The sequence below is a fragment of the Haliotis cracherodii genome, unplaced genomic scaffold (assembly GCF_022045235.1).
Source record: "Haliotis cracherodii isolate W230 unplaced genomic scaffold, xgHalCrac1.p SCAF_13, whole genome shotgun sequence".
Taxonomy (NCBI): Eukaryota; Metazoa; Mollusca; class Gastropoda; order Lepetellida; family Haliotidae; genus Haliotis; species Haliotis cracherodii.
Window position 1 is genome coordinate 14,225,947 of NW_027266268.1, and position 14,586 is coordinate 14,240,532.

At 40.5% G+C, this 14,586-nt stretch overlaps 1 protein-coding gene across 2 annotated transcripts in view; it reads left to right on the forward strand.

The window, feature by feature from the left end:
- Positions 1-5,590: 5,590 nt before the first annotated feature.
- Positions 5,591-14,586, forward strand: part of LOC139458949 (tachykinin-like peptides receptor 99D) — a 136,686-nt gene continuing 127,690 nt past the window's right edge. For both annotated transcript variants that reach the window (XM_071240386.1, XM_071240387.1), the window contains exon 1: positions 5,591-7,446. In XM_071240386.1, coding sequence (XP_071096487.1) covers positions 6,712-7,446 — 735 coding nt within the window. In that variant the 5' untranslated portion in view covers positions 5,591-6,711. The remainder of the gene's footprint in view (positions 7,447-14,586) is intronic.

Here is a 14,586-nt window from a genome sequence, read left to right on the forward strand (position 1 = left end):
TGGAATCACGTTGACACAACATATTTACAAGAACATTATGCAGAGAAATTAACAATACTGAATATTTACATGTCTTGATCCTGGTATGAGATATACTGTCTTCAGATAAATCATTGAACGCAGGTTCCAGGAGCTTATGTCTCGTGATAGAGAAGATATGAATTCAGCCCAGTTGTCAAGGCTCATATTTTCTACAATAGAGGATATACCACCTACTATTCTCACAAGTTTTACTTCGTCATCTGCACAGTCCTTAATACACATGTAGTTTTCGAGTTTTAAAGTGTCAAATAGATGCTCATAGAGGGTGTTCCTTGCATCAGCTAAAGCTGTACAACACATCAGTTGGTTCTTTAGTATGTCATCGCACTCGTCATCACACATTCAGTACTGTCCAGGTGTTATTGGTGGTGTTCCCAGCTTCACAAGTTTATACATATGTCTAGTTGGCATATTGTACAAAATACATATATTCCACAGTCCATGTGGTACAAGCTTACTGTGAATTTTACTAAATATGTTTAATACAGGGTGATCTCGCAGACATGTGAGTCAATGAGCAGTTTTATGTTCTTTTATTTTAGTCTGTACGGTTTTGTTCCACACATCCTTGGATGGAAACTGGTTAGTTTTCATAAAGTGAACTATTGTTGTCTATGATTCACACTTCTTTATGTGTTACAGACTTACTTTTGTCACTGACTGTTATATATTTAGCATACTTGAAACAGAACACCTTTTTCAGGGCATATCTGTGGTTGCTTCAGCACAACCTCCCACGGAACATCAGCTTCATTTTGTCAATCACAAATGGGCTGAGATACGTGGAGACAGATACACGGGGGTATGTTGGAGGAAGATACATTGGTGTCTGCAGGAGGAAGATACATTGGTGTATGTATGTGGAAGATACATGGGTGTATGCAGGAGGAAGATACATTGGTGTCTGAAGTAGGAAGATACATTGGTGTATGCAGGTGGAAGATACATAGGTGTATGCAGGAGGAAGATACATTGGTGTCTGCAGGAGGAAGATACATTCGTGTACGCAGGAGGAAGATACATTGGTGTATGAAGGAGACAGATACATGGGTGTGTACAGGAGGAAGATACTTTGGTGTCTGAAGGAGGAGGCTAAGTCGGTGTGTATAAGAGGAAGATACATTGGTGTATATAGGAGGAAGATACATTGGTGTATATAGGAGGGAGATCAATTGGTGTGTGTAGGAGGAAGATACGTGGGTGTATGCAGGAGGAAAATACATTGGTGTATGCAGGAGGAAGATGCACTGGTGTGTGCAGGAGGAAAGTACATTGGTGTATGCAGGAGGAAGATGCATTGGTGTATATAGGAGGAGGCTAAGTCGGTGTGTATAAGAGAAAGATACATTGGTGTATGTAGGAGGAAGATACATTGGTGTATATAGGAGGAAAGTGCATGGGTGTATGTAGGAGGATACCTGGGTGTATGTAGGAGGAGGTTACATTGGTGTATGCAGGAGGAAGATACATTGGTGTATATAGGAGGAAGATACATTGGTGTATATAGGAGGAAGATACATTGGTGTATATAGGAGGAAGATACATTGAAGTATTTAAGAGGAAGATACATTGGTGTATGCAGGAGGAAGATACATTGGTGTATGCAGGAGGAAGATACATTGGTGTATGCAGGAGGAAGATACATTGGTGTCTGCAGGAGGAAGATACATTGGTGTATGTATGTGGAAGATACATGGGTGTATGCAGGAGGAAGATACATTGGTGTCTGCAGGAGGAAGATACATTGGTGTATGTATGTGGAAGATACATGGGTGTATGCAGGAGGAAGATACATTGGTGTCTGAAGTAGGAAGATACATTGGTGTATGCAGGAGGAAGATACATTGGTGTATGTAGGAGGAAGATACATTGGTGTATGTAGGAGGAAGATACATTGGAGTGTATAGATGAACATACATTGGTGTATGAAGGAGGAAGATACATTGGTGTATGAAGGAGGAAGATACATTGGTGTATGCAGGAGGAAGATACATTGGTGTATGCAGGGGGAAGATACATTGGTGTATGCAGGAGGAAGATACATTGGTGTATGTAGGAGGAAGATACACTGGTGTACGCAGGAGGAAGATATATTGGTGTATGCAGGAGGAAGATACATGGGTGTATATAGGAGGAAGATATATTGGTGTATGCAGGAGGAAGATACATTGGTGTATGCAGGAGGAAGATCCAGTTAAGATCCGGCTTAGAATTTATTTAGAAACCTATGCTGGTCGCAAGACGCGGTGAACGGAAACGGTGTACAGGATCACCGACTTGGTTGATGCATGTCATCGTAGCCAAACTGCGTATAGATAGATCAATGCTCACTATGTCAAAACTGGATCGTCTGGTTCAGACTGGATAATTAACAGACCGTAGTCTACCGCCGCCATGTAGCTGGAATATGTTGAGTGCCGTGTTAAACATGTGGGTATATTGAGAAACAACGTGATTGTTTATCTATTTGATTCACATTTTTGCTGCAACTGCCAACTGGCTAGAAACCAGTCTCCCTTTAAGACGCCCCTTACGACCAGCATAAGTTATTCTATTCCAGAACTCACAGGTAGCACTATTTACCATGAAACGTTGATGCATGGAGAAGACACCAAATGTCGAGTTATTTCAAGAAAAGAGCAGGCAGGCATTAAGAAACAGGAAGCACGTATTTCGTTTCCATATTGAACAGCAGTGCTACTGTCTGCTCTCCGACCACAAATCGATCATAGACATATCCACAGTGCTTTTTGATACAACTAAATGCACAAAAACTCTCATTTGGGACGTATCTCCGGACAAGGAATCTGACAGATCAAACAAAAAAGTCACTTACCAGATGTTCTTCTAACGATCCCTTACATTTTTATTTAAATTTTCAAAAGCTGTTATCCGTTATAACCCCAAAAAATTAATTCTATCTTATTCTCGATCAACCCTTTTTGTTCCTTTTTAAATCCATGTCGCCATGGAAACTGAAATGTGATATCTGTTGATCGCTCCGGCCCGAACACGAAAAATAGAAGGCAACCGTACCATTTATTTGGGAAAATAAATATGCAAACAATTATGAAGAAGGGAATGGATGTTGTTTAACGCCAGAGTCAGCAAAAGTGTAGCATATTCAGGGGACGCAGTTATAAAATTAGAGTTTTAACCCGACAACCAAGTTATTGGAACCAAGATCGGAGCCATCCGATCCTGACTATTGTCCGCACCAGGGAAAGCGCGCTGTACTGGGGACCAGTGATCGATAACACGGGCATCGACCCAGAGCGACTGTATATCAAGGCATATCATTAATCTCACGTTGCTTGTGCAGTCACACGATTCACATGTCGGTCTTCTCCCACGACATAATCCTTTCTAGATCTCCGCGGAGTATATTCTATTAGATCAAGGTCTGTCTAAAACAAAAGATCAAGGCATGAAGAAACCCACAGCGTCTCTTCAATTTATTCTGTACTTGTTATCAACTTTATTGAATGTGTCCATATAAATGAAAACTGTTCCTTTTTCTTTCCAGCAACTTTGCGTTTATTTGGGACTTACAGCAACACTACAAGTTGTTTTCTTCTATTTGAACATCAGCAAGTCTTTAGCCAACCTCATTTTTGTGAGATACTGAAAAAAGTACACACATATGGTCTAAAATTTATTTCGGATAAAAGACTTGCTCACAAAAGATGCAAGCGTTCGTCTTTTTTCACTACTCTGATTTAATGTTTACACTAGATCTGGTCAAAAATAAAAGACTATAAACGTAAGAAAAAAAAAAAAAGTCCGTCAATGGCCCTTATGTACCTAGTACTAGTGCCTAGTATTTGGCATCCCATGCTTGCCGTACGAGGCGACTAACGGGATCGGGTGGTCAGGCTCGCTGACTTGGTTAGTGAATGGCATCATATCCCCAAAGCGAACTCCGATGCTCATGATGTCAATCACTTGATTTTCTGGCCCAGACTTGATTAATTAAAGACCACTGTCATATAGTGCGGTGTTTGTTAAACAAACAAACAATCTTTGAACACAAACAATACGTATACAATGGAATCAAGGGACAGTTTCAGGAATTTTAAAAATGCTGCCCCGTGAAGAGAACCCTTTCTTCTAGGTCGTCCTCTTAACGACCCAGTCTTGAGACGTGTGAGCGATGCATCACACCACTGTAGGTGTTAAAAGCCATGTACACTGTCTACTGTAGCGCTTTGAACTGGACAGGTCAATATGTTTCCGCGGACTCCAGGCTTCAGTTATCATTACTCACAATACGGGCACGGTCGTTAATAATACCAGCCCCAATCGAGGTCAACATGTGACGCATAAGGTGCATGGCCATGAATCGCCCTCTGAGGGTCAAAGGGAGGCTAGTCACGTGACTTCCACGTCCGGTCACAGGTGTCAAGCAATTCAAGTCGCGTGTATATGTCATAAACAGATTTAAATCTCACCAGGTAGATTAATTCTTGCCACTTGTCTCTTAGATGGCTATAAAGTCGGATTCTGATTAAAATTCTTGATGAAACGGAATAGAAAATGACATGCGCGTACTGTGATTATTTCAGACATGTTTCAAGCAAAATACTTTTAGCAGATATTACTTATCACTATGGAAATAGTATTACGTCTTATAGCTTCCAATATTCGCTTAGTGTAAATGGCTCTATTTACTTGTTGTTTTTAAAACTGTAGCGTTCTCATTAGTAAGAAAAAGAAATAGATCAGCGGGCATTCACATCAGGCACCTATTTCAGAGATTTTGTTTTAAGGGGATTCATTGAGGAAAAAACACTGCAGTCTTTTCATCTGGTTAGAATAACAGACGGTAAAATGATTAATAAAAGAGAGCGAATTGGTATCTTATATACTCCTGCAGACACAAATTACCAAAACATACAACCATTCAATCCAAATCCTCCCAAATCTGCAACTGAATGCCAATTTATGATATTACGTTGCTGGAGTATAAAAACTTCTTCGTCGTATTCCGATAACAAACGGCCTGTTACGACGTAAATTGTAATAAAAAGGTAAATTGTAATAATTTTGACGTAAATAACACGGCCTAATCTTGCCTCAAGCTTGTATTTACGCGATGGGAAGATTTAACGTGCAATTTTTCATATTTAGAAGTTTCGTAAAGGTAGATAATTCGTTAGCAAGGAGGATTCCCTGTTCGTCTTGTCGTTATAATGCTACGTGGCAAACCCACCCTTCTTGTTGCTAAATCGATACCAAAGAAATCCCTATGTGTTCAACAAGGATACAAAACTGCTACGAAACAGTCATTGCACATAGCTGTTCTCATTTGGGTTGTCATAAATCCCACTCCTTTACTAAAGCGTTGGAGAAGTCACAGAATGCATAGTCCCAATTTGATGAGCTGAGATACTCCGGGAAAGTTAACACAGATTTTCTTAACATACGCTGCGCTCCTCTGCCAGCGAGCACCAGGAAGGCTCCGCGGCGGTGACGTCACAGTCACGTGCTACGAGATATTGATCCGTGAGTGTAATGCTATGGTCGAGGCAGTTTGGCATAGGCCACTCACTGCGGATCATGTGAGGTTAAACTTTAGTGAAGTTATTTCCAGAGTGATTTAAATTTGTCTCTTAATTTTATGTGATCTATGGAACTAGACCAGTTAATGAAAATGTGATATTCTCAACGTGGAGAAAGCACTGTCAAAGTTCGGCAGGAACAGTCACAGGAACGGAGGAGTGTGAGTGTGTACCATATCGAAGGGATTGTGAACTGGAAGAGTCTTCAGAATTTGGAGGTACATGTACTTTAAGACAATTTTGCTTCAATGACTGTTCACCTTAGTTTTCGAAATCCGAAAATCCGATACTTTACCCAAGCGTAGAATAGCCTATTCTGATAATTTTTCGTTCTTCTTATTGCTAATATGGTCACACTAATTTATTGAAAATCTTCTCATACTGGACGAGTAAATGATACTGACATCTTCTAATTAGCTCGTATGCAACCGTTTTTGTTAATTCGTTACGTTAGAGTAAATCGGAAATTTGAATTACCTTCCTGACATTCTAGTCTACAAATTGGATTTCCCCAGAAAAAAAGAAACTTTTTGCTATCCAATTAAGTATTTTTTGTATATTGTAATTATTAATTTATTCGAAGGTCTACTGAAATAATTGTATTCTAACACAAATGTCTGCCCTGGAAATTCTATAAATGTCAGTTTGTAAAAACCAGTGTGGCTTACGTGTTTAACTCAATAGGTATAATCCACGGACATGACTAAACTGGGGTCAGTGTTGTCCTGAGATGAGTTTTCAACCATAAGTCTACAGTCTGAACATTTGACCATCATGAGAGAAGTGTACAGCCAGAAAAGCGTGGAATGACATTACTACGTCAAGCGTAACGTCCCCAATTGTCACTTGTATTCAATGTCTGATGATGATTGATGTGATAGACGAACAAGTGCAAGTTGTAAGTCACAGGAGACGGGTATCTGAAGACAGTGTTTCCAAGTGGTAGGACATTTAACTTTAAATTTGAATATGACGTTTTCAATATCTTTAACGTCTTCGCCATGACCACATAAGAGATCGTGAGCATCCTGGTTTTGTGGTACTTTTAAGCATGTTTTTCGAGATCTAAATCCCTGCTTGAAGGAAACGGTTATCTTAGTGCGATACTATGAGTTTCCTTACCAACACGTCATTCCCTTACACGTTGTATAATCTGACGTTGACGGAGAGGAATATGACGCTTGAAGACGAGGCATATGATGTCCCTCCTGGTCTCATATTCCTCCTGGCTTTCTTATACGGCTCAATATCACTCCTTGCCGTCATCGGCAACGGCCTCGTCATCCTCGTCATTGTCAGGAACCGCCGAATGCACACCGTCACCAACATCTTCATCGCCAATCTCGCCGTAGCCGACGTCATCATTGGGCTGTTCAGCATTCCATTTCAATTTCAAGCGGCGTTGCTACAGCGTTGGGTTTTAGCCAACTTCATGTGCTCCCTTGCTCCGTTCGTGCAGATTATCTCGGTCAACGTCAGTATCATCACGCTCAGCGTCATCGCCGTCGACAGGTACATCGCGGTGCTTCATCCTTTCAAAGCTGGATGTTCCAAACGTTCTGCCGCCATCATTATTACAGCGATATGGTGGTTCGCCATCCTTTCTGGACTGCCTTGTGCATTGTTCTACAAGGTTGATAGGGATATGTGTCAGTTTGATTTCCCGCCACAGCTGAAAAACTTCCCGTTCTACTATAACTTATACATAATTCTTGTACAATACATGATGCCTCTTCTAGTGATTAGTGTTTGCTACTTCCGGATCGGATGTTATATTTGGGGAGCACGAGCGCCCGGAAATACCAACCCTACGGAAGACGTCCGCAGCAGAAACAAGAGAAAGGTAGGTGCACGTTTCTACTTTTACGTACACTTGCATCGAGCATTCTATCTTTCAGGATGTCAAGGTAGAACAAAACGGGTAGACGCCGCGGTTTACTTCAGGTAAAACAAACTATCGTCAATCATCCTATGATTGATAGTGTCCGGCTGCTGAATCAACTGAACTAAATGTTACACAAATATTATTTCCGACAGAATGGTCTCACTGATAGGCCTTCTCGTGCACTGAGGTGCGGGAATCTGCTTGTGTGATGTTCCTCAATCGCAGTAACGCTTTGTAATATATACTGTGAGCAAACGCTGCCGTAAAGTACGAGATGATGTAATGAAACGCGATATAGCTCAGCAAGCTTCCCTCCTTCAGTTTCAAGCCGTACATTCTTCATATTAAAGTTGGAACATATGTTGATGCCGATGAATCTTTGGCAGTACTGTGAGTTTGTTCATCAATGATTCTGTGTACGGAATTACGTTGATCGGAGTTTCTGTAAAGTTCTTACGCCAAATGATATTTAGTTATTAACTGTTTAATTTGTTGAGTACTGCCAAGGCTTGTATCTGATGATTCCCGACATGGGTACAATGTGTGAAGCCCATTTCTGGTGTCCCCCGCCGTGATATTGCTGGAATATTGCTAAAAGCGGCGTAAAACCATACTCACTTCACTTCACTTCTATTTTATGGAAGTGCTCTCGAAATAACTTGAATTCAGATTAACAACCTTAGCTTTACTTCGAGACATGTTTTACCATCGCGACAGACACAGTTCGAGACACACCCTCTGCTTAATGCCGCTTGTTGAACTAATTGGATTACTTAAACAATTGTGTGCGTGTATTACTGGTTAAACAAGCGTCGCCCTGTTCGCGTATATTGTCGTTTGAACTGTTGTATGTAGGGTGTTACCTATGGCCCTCAACGTCCATATGTTCAGTGGGACACTTTGCATTGAACCCTAGATCAGTATCTCGTAGAAAGGCAGAATAATCTCAAGGAAGCATCTGGCGCTGGAGCGTAGGGCACACCTGCAGCCACACACACACACACACACATGTGTGCGTCCGGGTATAAAGTATGTTTGGAATGATGAGGACGTGCATCGATAAATATTAAAATTTTGTACCCAACAAAGGTCAGCGAGTTACACAATGGGGCTTAATGGCGAGGCAACAGCTAATAACTCGTGTCATGTCACGTGTTGTATACGTTACGTCACGTTACGCGTCACGTCAAGGGTGTCTGTGGGTGAGAGAAAGAGAGAGTGACATACACAGAGAGACAAGGAGAGAGTGAAGTTCTGAGAGACTACACCAAAGCCCCTTTATGACAGTAGTTCACGATACTTAATAGTACAATAGATACCTTCTGTTGTCTTCTGTTTGCGATAAGCACAACTCCCAGATAGAGGCACTACCCTACATGTGTTGGCTGTCACCATCCAAAGTCAATTCGAAATTAGCCACATAAAGAAAGTTGTATGATTCTTTTTCAAACTGAAGATAAAAGTTTGTAGATTAACAATATATTGCAGAAACACCCCTGAATTCTTTTTCAAAAAGTGTTGATCTTGTAAACATAAAAACGTAAACGTATGAGAATAACCAGTCTAGATTATCCGCTGAAACAGATTCCATTTGGCTTAAAACGCAGAAGTTCAATGAATGGACCACTGAAAGTCGATAATGACACCAGGTGTTCGCGAAAACACGTTCATTTAACTATCATCCTGTTCCTAACAGCGTTAATAATCCCTAATCATAAATCACGATGTTCCATTTAAACCTATAACGTTATCGAAATGAAACCTTTTAAAAATAGCAAGACTGATCGACTTTCGATTTATCCGTGTACATGGGTCACATGATATACCGTTATATTACAACCAGCTTGACTGAGGACTGTCGTTATATCCTGTCACGGCTGTTAATCAATAAACAGGCATGTCATTTTTGTGCTTTGGTATTGATGTATCAGTTTTGTCGATATAACACACCTTTCGTGATGTTACCCTTTTGTATCAATATTTACATGAGTACATTTAACCTGAAACCGCTGTTGATCACGTTTCCCGTTGTGATTCACCTTTCCTTCATTATTAAAAAAAATCGCTTTTAAAATTCATCACATTGTTTAATAAACTCTCACATAACTCAATGCCGATACAGTTGTCTTAAGTAAAATATGAATTAGACTGATCGATCCAAGACTTTGTGTAATATGCTCTCCGTTTCTGGTGTGCATAAAACTTGACATGAATGTATGTAGATAATAACCCCAGGCCTATTTCTCCTTGCAAATAAACGAGTCATATTGGTAAATGAAATTCGCGATCTTCATCGAACCGTTCAAAGTACAAAGAAGTCTGATACACTTCTAAGAAATCATTTGAAGAGTGAAATGCGTTTATTTCTTATCATTGACATAAGTCCAGAGTTACCAATCTACCAGAGCCATTAACTTTCTTCCTGTATTTATGTTGTAAGAAGGGACGCGTTCCAAGTCGGACTGGATTTCCCGGGCTCCTCAGGGACACGGATAGCAATCAAAGCAGCTTACTGCGAGAACCATAAACGCTGTCTCCGCGGCAGTACTTGCAGAGGCCAGGGTTCCACTGGCGGTCTCCAGTTTCTTTGGTATCATCCTGGTTCTGCCTATGTTCACCACCCCTTGTCCGGGAGTGTTTGCTCTACGTTAGCTTAGTTAATAGGTGCCTCCCGTTGCATGATTTGCAGCATTGAAGTCGATTACAGTTTTGTACGATTTGTATATATACTAGTATATTCATTCCAAATCGTACAAAACTGTAATCAACTTCCATGTTGTAAATCAGTTAAACGCATGAGAGATCTAGACAGAGAACATTGTGACGTCGTTGGACTTCATCCTTTCATCTGACATCCCGAAGGTGAACCGGTAGTCTTGTGGGTAAAGCGTTCGCTCATAACGCCGAAGGTCCGGTTTCGATCCTCCATATTGGTGCCATGTCTTAAGCCCATTTCTCGTGTCCCTTGTCATGATATGGCTGAAATGTCGCTATCGGTGACGTAAAGCCACACTCACCCACTCACTGTTTTACGAACAGCTAGTTTAGGCTGATGGCTACATGCTGATATTGTTCATCGTCGAGTTTAGATGGTAAGTGAGAGTCGTCAGGAGGAAGGGGTGCCAGGAGAAAATTTATATGTTCCCGAATATGATGGACATAATCGCTGTCCTCAGTTAGATTTTTGAACTTTTCAATTAAGATGCTAAATGGTTTTAAGAAATACTATATTGGATTACGAAAAATTCCTTTCACAATTCAGAGAAAGAATTTATTATTAGTGTCTGGGGGGGTGGTGGCTAAAAATACTATATGCCTTCTCAATCAAACCAGACTAATACATGTTCGGTCCCAAATATCGACGAGCGAGCACCTGCACCACTAGACAGTCACACCACCTCTGGTAACACCTGGAAATAGTTGGATTTGACCGATACAAATAGCTCGGCAGAGATCGAGACAGTGTTGTAGAGATCTTGGTGGTTGGAATGTAATTTAGGAACGGATTATTTACCTATGTAGACAGGTTCAAATGTGACCAGATATGTAATACAGACAGGGTGATCGCGAGGCAGAGAGATAGGCGTCATTGTAAGTGTTTAACGCACTGGGTGGGGAAACATTGATACGGACGAGACAGGTAAATAGATTCATCTAGAGAAAGAGGGATGGGGATATATGTATGTTACAGTCAATATCTATAATCAGGCAATAGGTATGTTGACTTACAATTTCAGTCAATTTTTACATTGACTGATTCACTCAGGCTATGTACATATTGACAGACATATTCAGTCATGTATTATACATATTGCCTGAAAAATGCAATAATATAAAAACGTATATATACATAGATGGAAAGATCTCAATAGAGACAGACACAGACACAGACAGACAGACAAATAAAGATAGATAGATAGATAGATAGATAGATAGAGTGATCATGAGTGAGTGAGTTTGGTTTAACGCCGCTTTTAACATTATTCCAGTTATATCGCGGCGTGTCAGCTTAATGTGGGAGGAAAGCCCGAAGTGATGCAGGTTTCAGACGTTTACCACTTCGGTGAAACCCACGAGCACGGGTATGGTGCTGACAAACCTAGAAACATAATCGGGGTGAACCAGGATTCGAACCCACAATCATAGGTTTCTGGCGTGCCCAAGGGACGCAACTCTGCACAGCGAATCGCGGCGCCTTAGATGACTGGGCCACCCGTGCCCCCAGATAGATAGATAGATGCAGGCAGGCCAGCCTAGATAGTTCCCTATGGATAGATGGATGGATGGATGGATGGATGGATGCAGGCAGGCCAGCCTAGAAAGTTCCCTATATAATTTAGATAGATAGATAGATGGATGGATGGATGGATGATGGATGGATGGTTGGATGGATGGATGGATGGATAGATGCAGGCAGGCCAGCCTAGAAAGTTCCCTCTAGAATTTAGATAGATGGATGGATGGATAGGTGCAGGCAGGCCAGCCTAGATAGTTCCCTATGGATAGATGGATGGATGGATGCAGGCAGGCCAGCCTAGAAAGTTCCCTATAGAATTTAGATGGATGGATGGATGGATAGATAGATGCAGGCAGGCCAGCCTAGATAGTTCCCTATGGAATTTAGATGTAAATAGCATCAGATGTATGGCAGAAAGGTGGGGAAACATTAATATCATGAGCTGCGTCTGTATTTAACATTCCGATGCTTACTACAGTGACCCACCAGATCCCCCCGCAAAGCCCCGTTATGTAACCTTTCTTGTGGGTATTTGAGCAATGTGAACTGTTAGATAGCCCCCAACTGTGAGCGGTAACAGAAGTGGCGATCTCTGCTCCTCTGTTCGACCCCCTGCAGCGTTGTCTGGACAAGCCTCCTCACTTCGCCAGCCACTCTCACACCATTCATTCGTCCGTCTTGTTTCGCTTCTTATCTGTTCTCTCAATCAAGTGACCTTTCACTAATTACATGTACGTTGTTACCTATTTCTCCTTTCAGTCGTCCGTCTGTGCTTTGTCGTCCCTTCTCTCTCTACACTTTTGTAAAGCATGTGTCAGACGTTTCTCTCTCTATCTCTCTCTCTCTCTTTCTATCTCTCTCTCACTCTCTCTCTCTCTCTCTGTGATCATCATGTTATTCTGTCTGATCACGTCTTTGATAATTAGTACTGCCCCATGCAAGATTCCGGCAGGGGATATACTCTCTAATGTTTATCAAGAAAACGATAATATTTTGGTTATTGACCAAATGTTCCAGTGGAAGATCATCTCATTATGGGTCCTTGGTACCTCAAGAAGAATCAAGAAGAAAATTATTGCGATTTGCAGGCCGCCGCACAGTGCTGGGATGCTGTAGAGTGAGGCGTTAAACAACAAACAAACAAACAAACAAACATAGGAAATTTCAGTGTCTTGGGTAACCGCAATTTAACGTCCTTCGCAATGTCTCCGCAATTCAAAGCCCAGAGTGTGTTTGGTGCATATGTTGAAGTAATATTATGTATAATTTAATTTAAATCTTGGTAATATCGTGTACATAATCAGCAAATGATAATATTTGAACATCGTTGCACTAGGTAAAAGATCTATCGAATTAGAGTTGATAAATATTGATTATTGAATTACTTGTCGACAACTTACAATAACCACAGACAATATGGACCTAGCATGCATACTACGTCAATATATATATATATATATATATATATATATATATATATATATATATATATATATATATATATATATATATATAAACTTTCACATAATTACATGCTGACCGCAAGACTGTATTATTATTATTATTATTATTATTATTATTATTATAATAATAATAATAATAATAATTCTTATTATAATTCTTATTATTCTTATTATTCTTCTTCTTCTTATTATTATTACGACATTACGGAATTATTCTTTATACACATTAGAAACGTTTGTTTTCAGTGAGCGATGGGGTAGCTTAGTGCCTAAAGCGCTCGCCCGACATTCCTAAGTCCTAGGTTCAACTCCCTACATGTGTACAATGTGCGAAGCCACTCGTGGTGTCCCGTAATTTTGCAGGAATATTGTGCAACCATACCCGCTCACAACAGTTCAACAGATCATCTATGAATTTATTCATCGTGGTCACACTTAAAGTAGTGAATGAGTCAGTGACTTGGGTTTAAAGCAGTATTCCGGTCATATCACGGCGTGTCAGCTTAATGTGGGTGGAAAACCCGAAGTGGTGCAGGTCTCAGACATCTACCACTTCGGTGAAACACTAAGAGTAAGAATAATTAGTAAGTTAAGGGTAAACACACATGAAATAAAACAAACGTTGCCACTTCAAGTAGCTTCAACAAACTTCGTTTTGAAAAAAATACGGAACAAAAAAAATGAAACGGATTTATTTTATGAATGACGTGTAAAGGAAAGCTCCTTAAGCCCTCATCAACACTTACTGTTTGTTTATGACCCGCGTCGTGTTTAAATCATCACAAATACGAACCGTTTACACGGATAAAACCCACCAACGGCCACACAATGCTCTCGCGCATTTTAATACGTTGAGATCTCATTAAGAAACTATTAACTTGAGCGTGTGTGGTGGAAATAAACTCCGTTTCACAATAACTGTTAACAGCCATCACGAGAGCGTACATATCCTTCCGCTCCGTAAAATAGTTTTGTGTTGTTATCGCGAAGTAATTTACAGGTGCTAATGACATTCGTCTAATTTCCTGTTTACGCTCTGTCTCTCATTAAAGGCCCGTAGTAATGAGGTCTTATTGACGTGTTGAAGAAACAGTGTTATCTTTCAATTCAAACGAGCCTGACTTCTCAGGGGCACAAAAGCGGGTGTTAGTTTAAGGAATATGGTTTAATTATCAACTGTCTATGTCAGTTTACACTCAAGGAGGGCGTTGAAATCAGCGGAGTGGTATGTTTAGTTTTTACATACATAATATTAGTTTCCCTATACTATTGTGAAGCGTATTTATTTGCATAGGATGATGAACATTTATTTATGTACATGATTAAGAAATCAATTTCTTTGCCTCATTATTATGGCAATGCTTAGGCGGACACGAAATATTCCAGGCTAATCTTAAA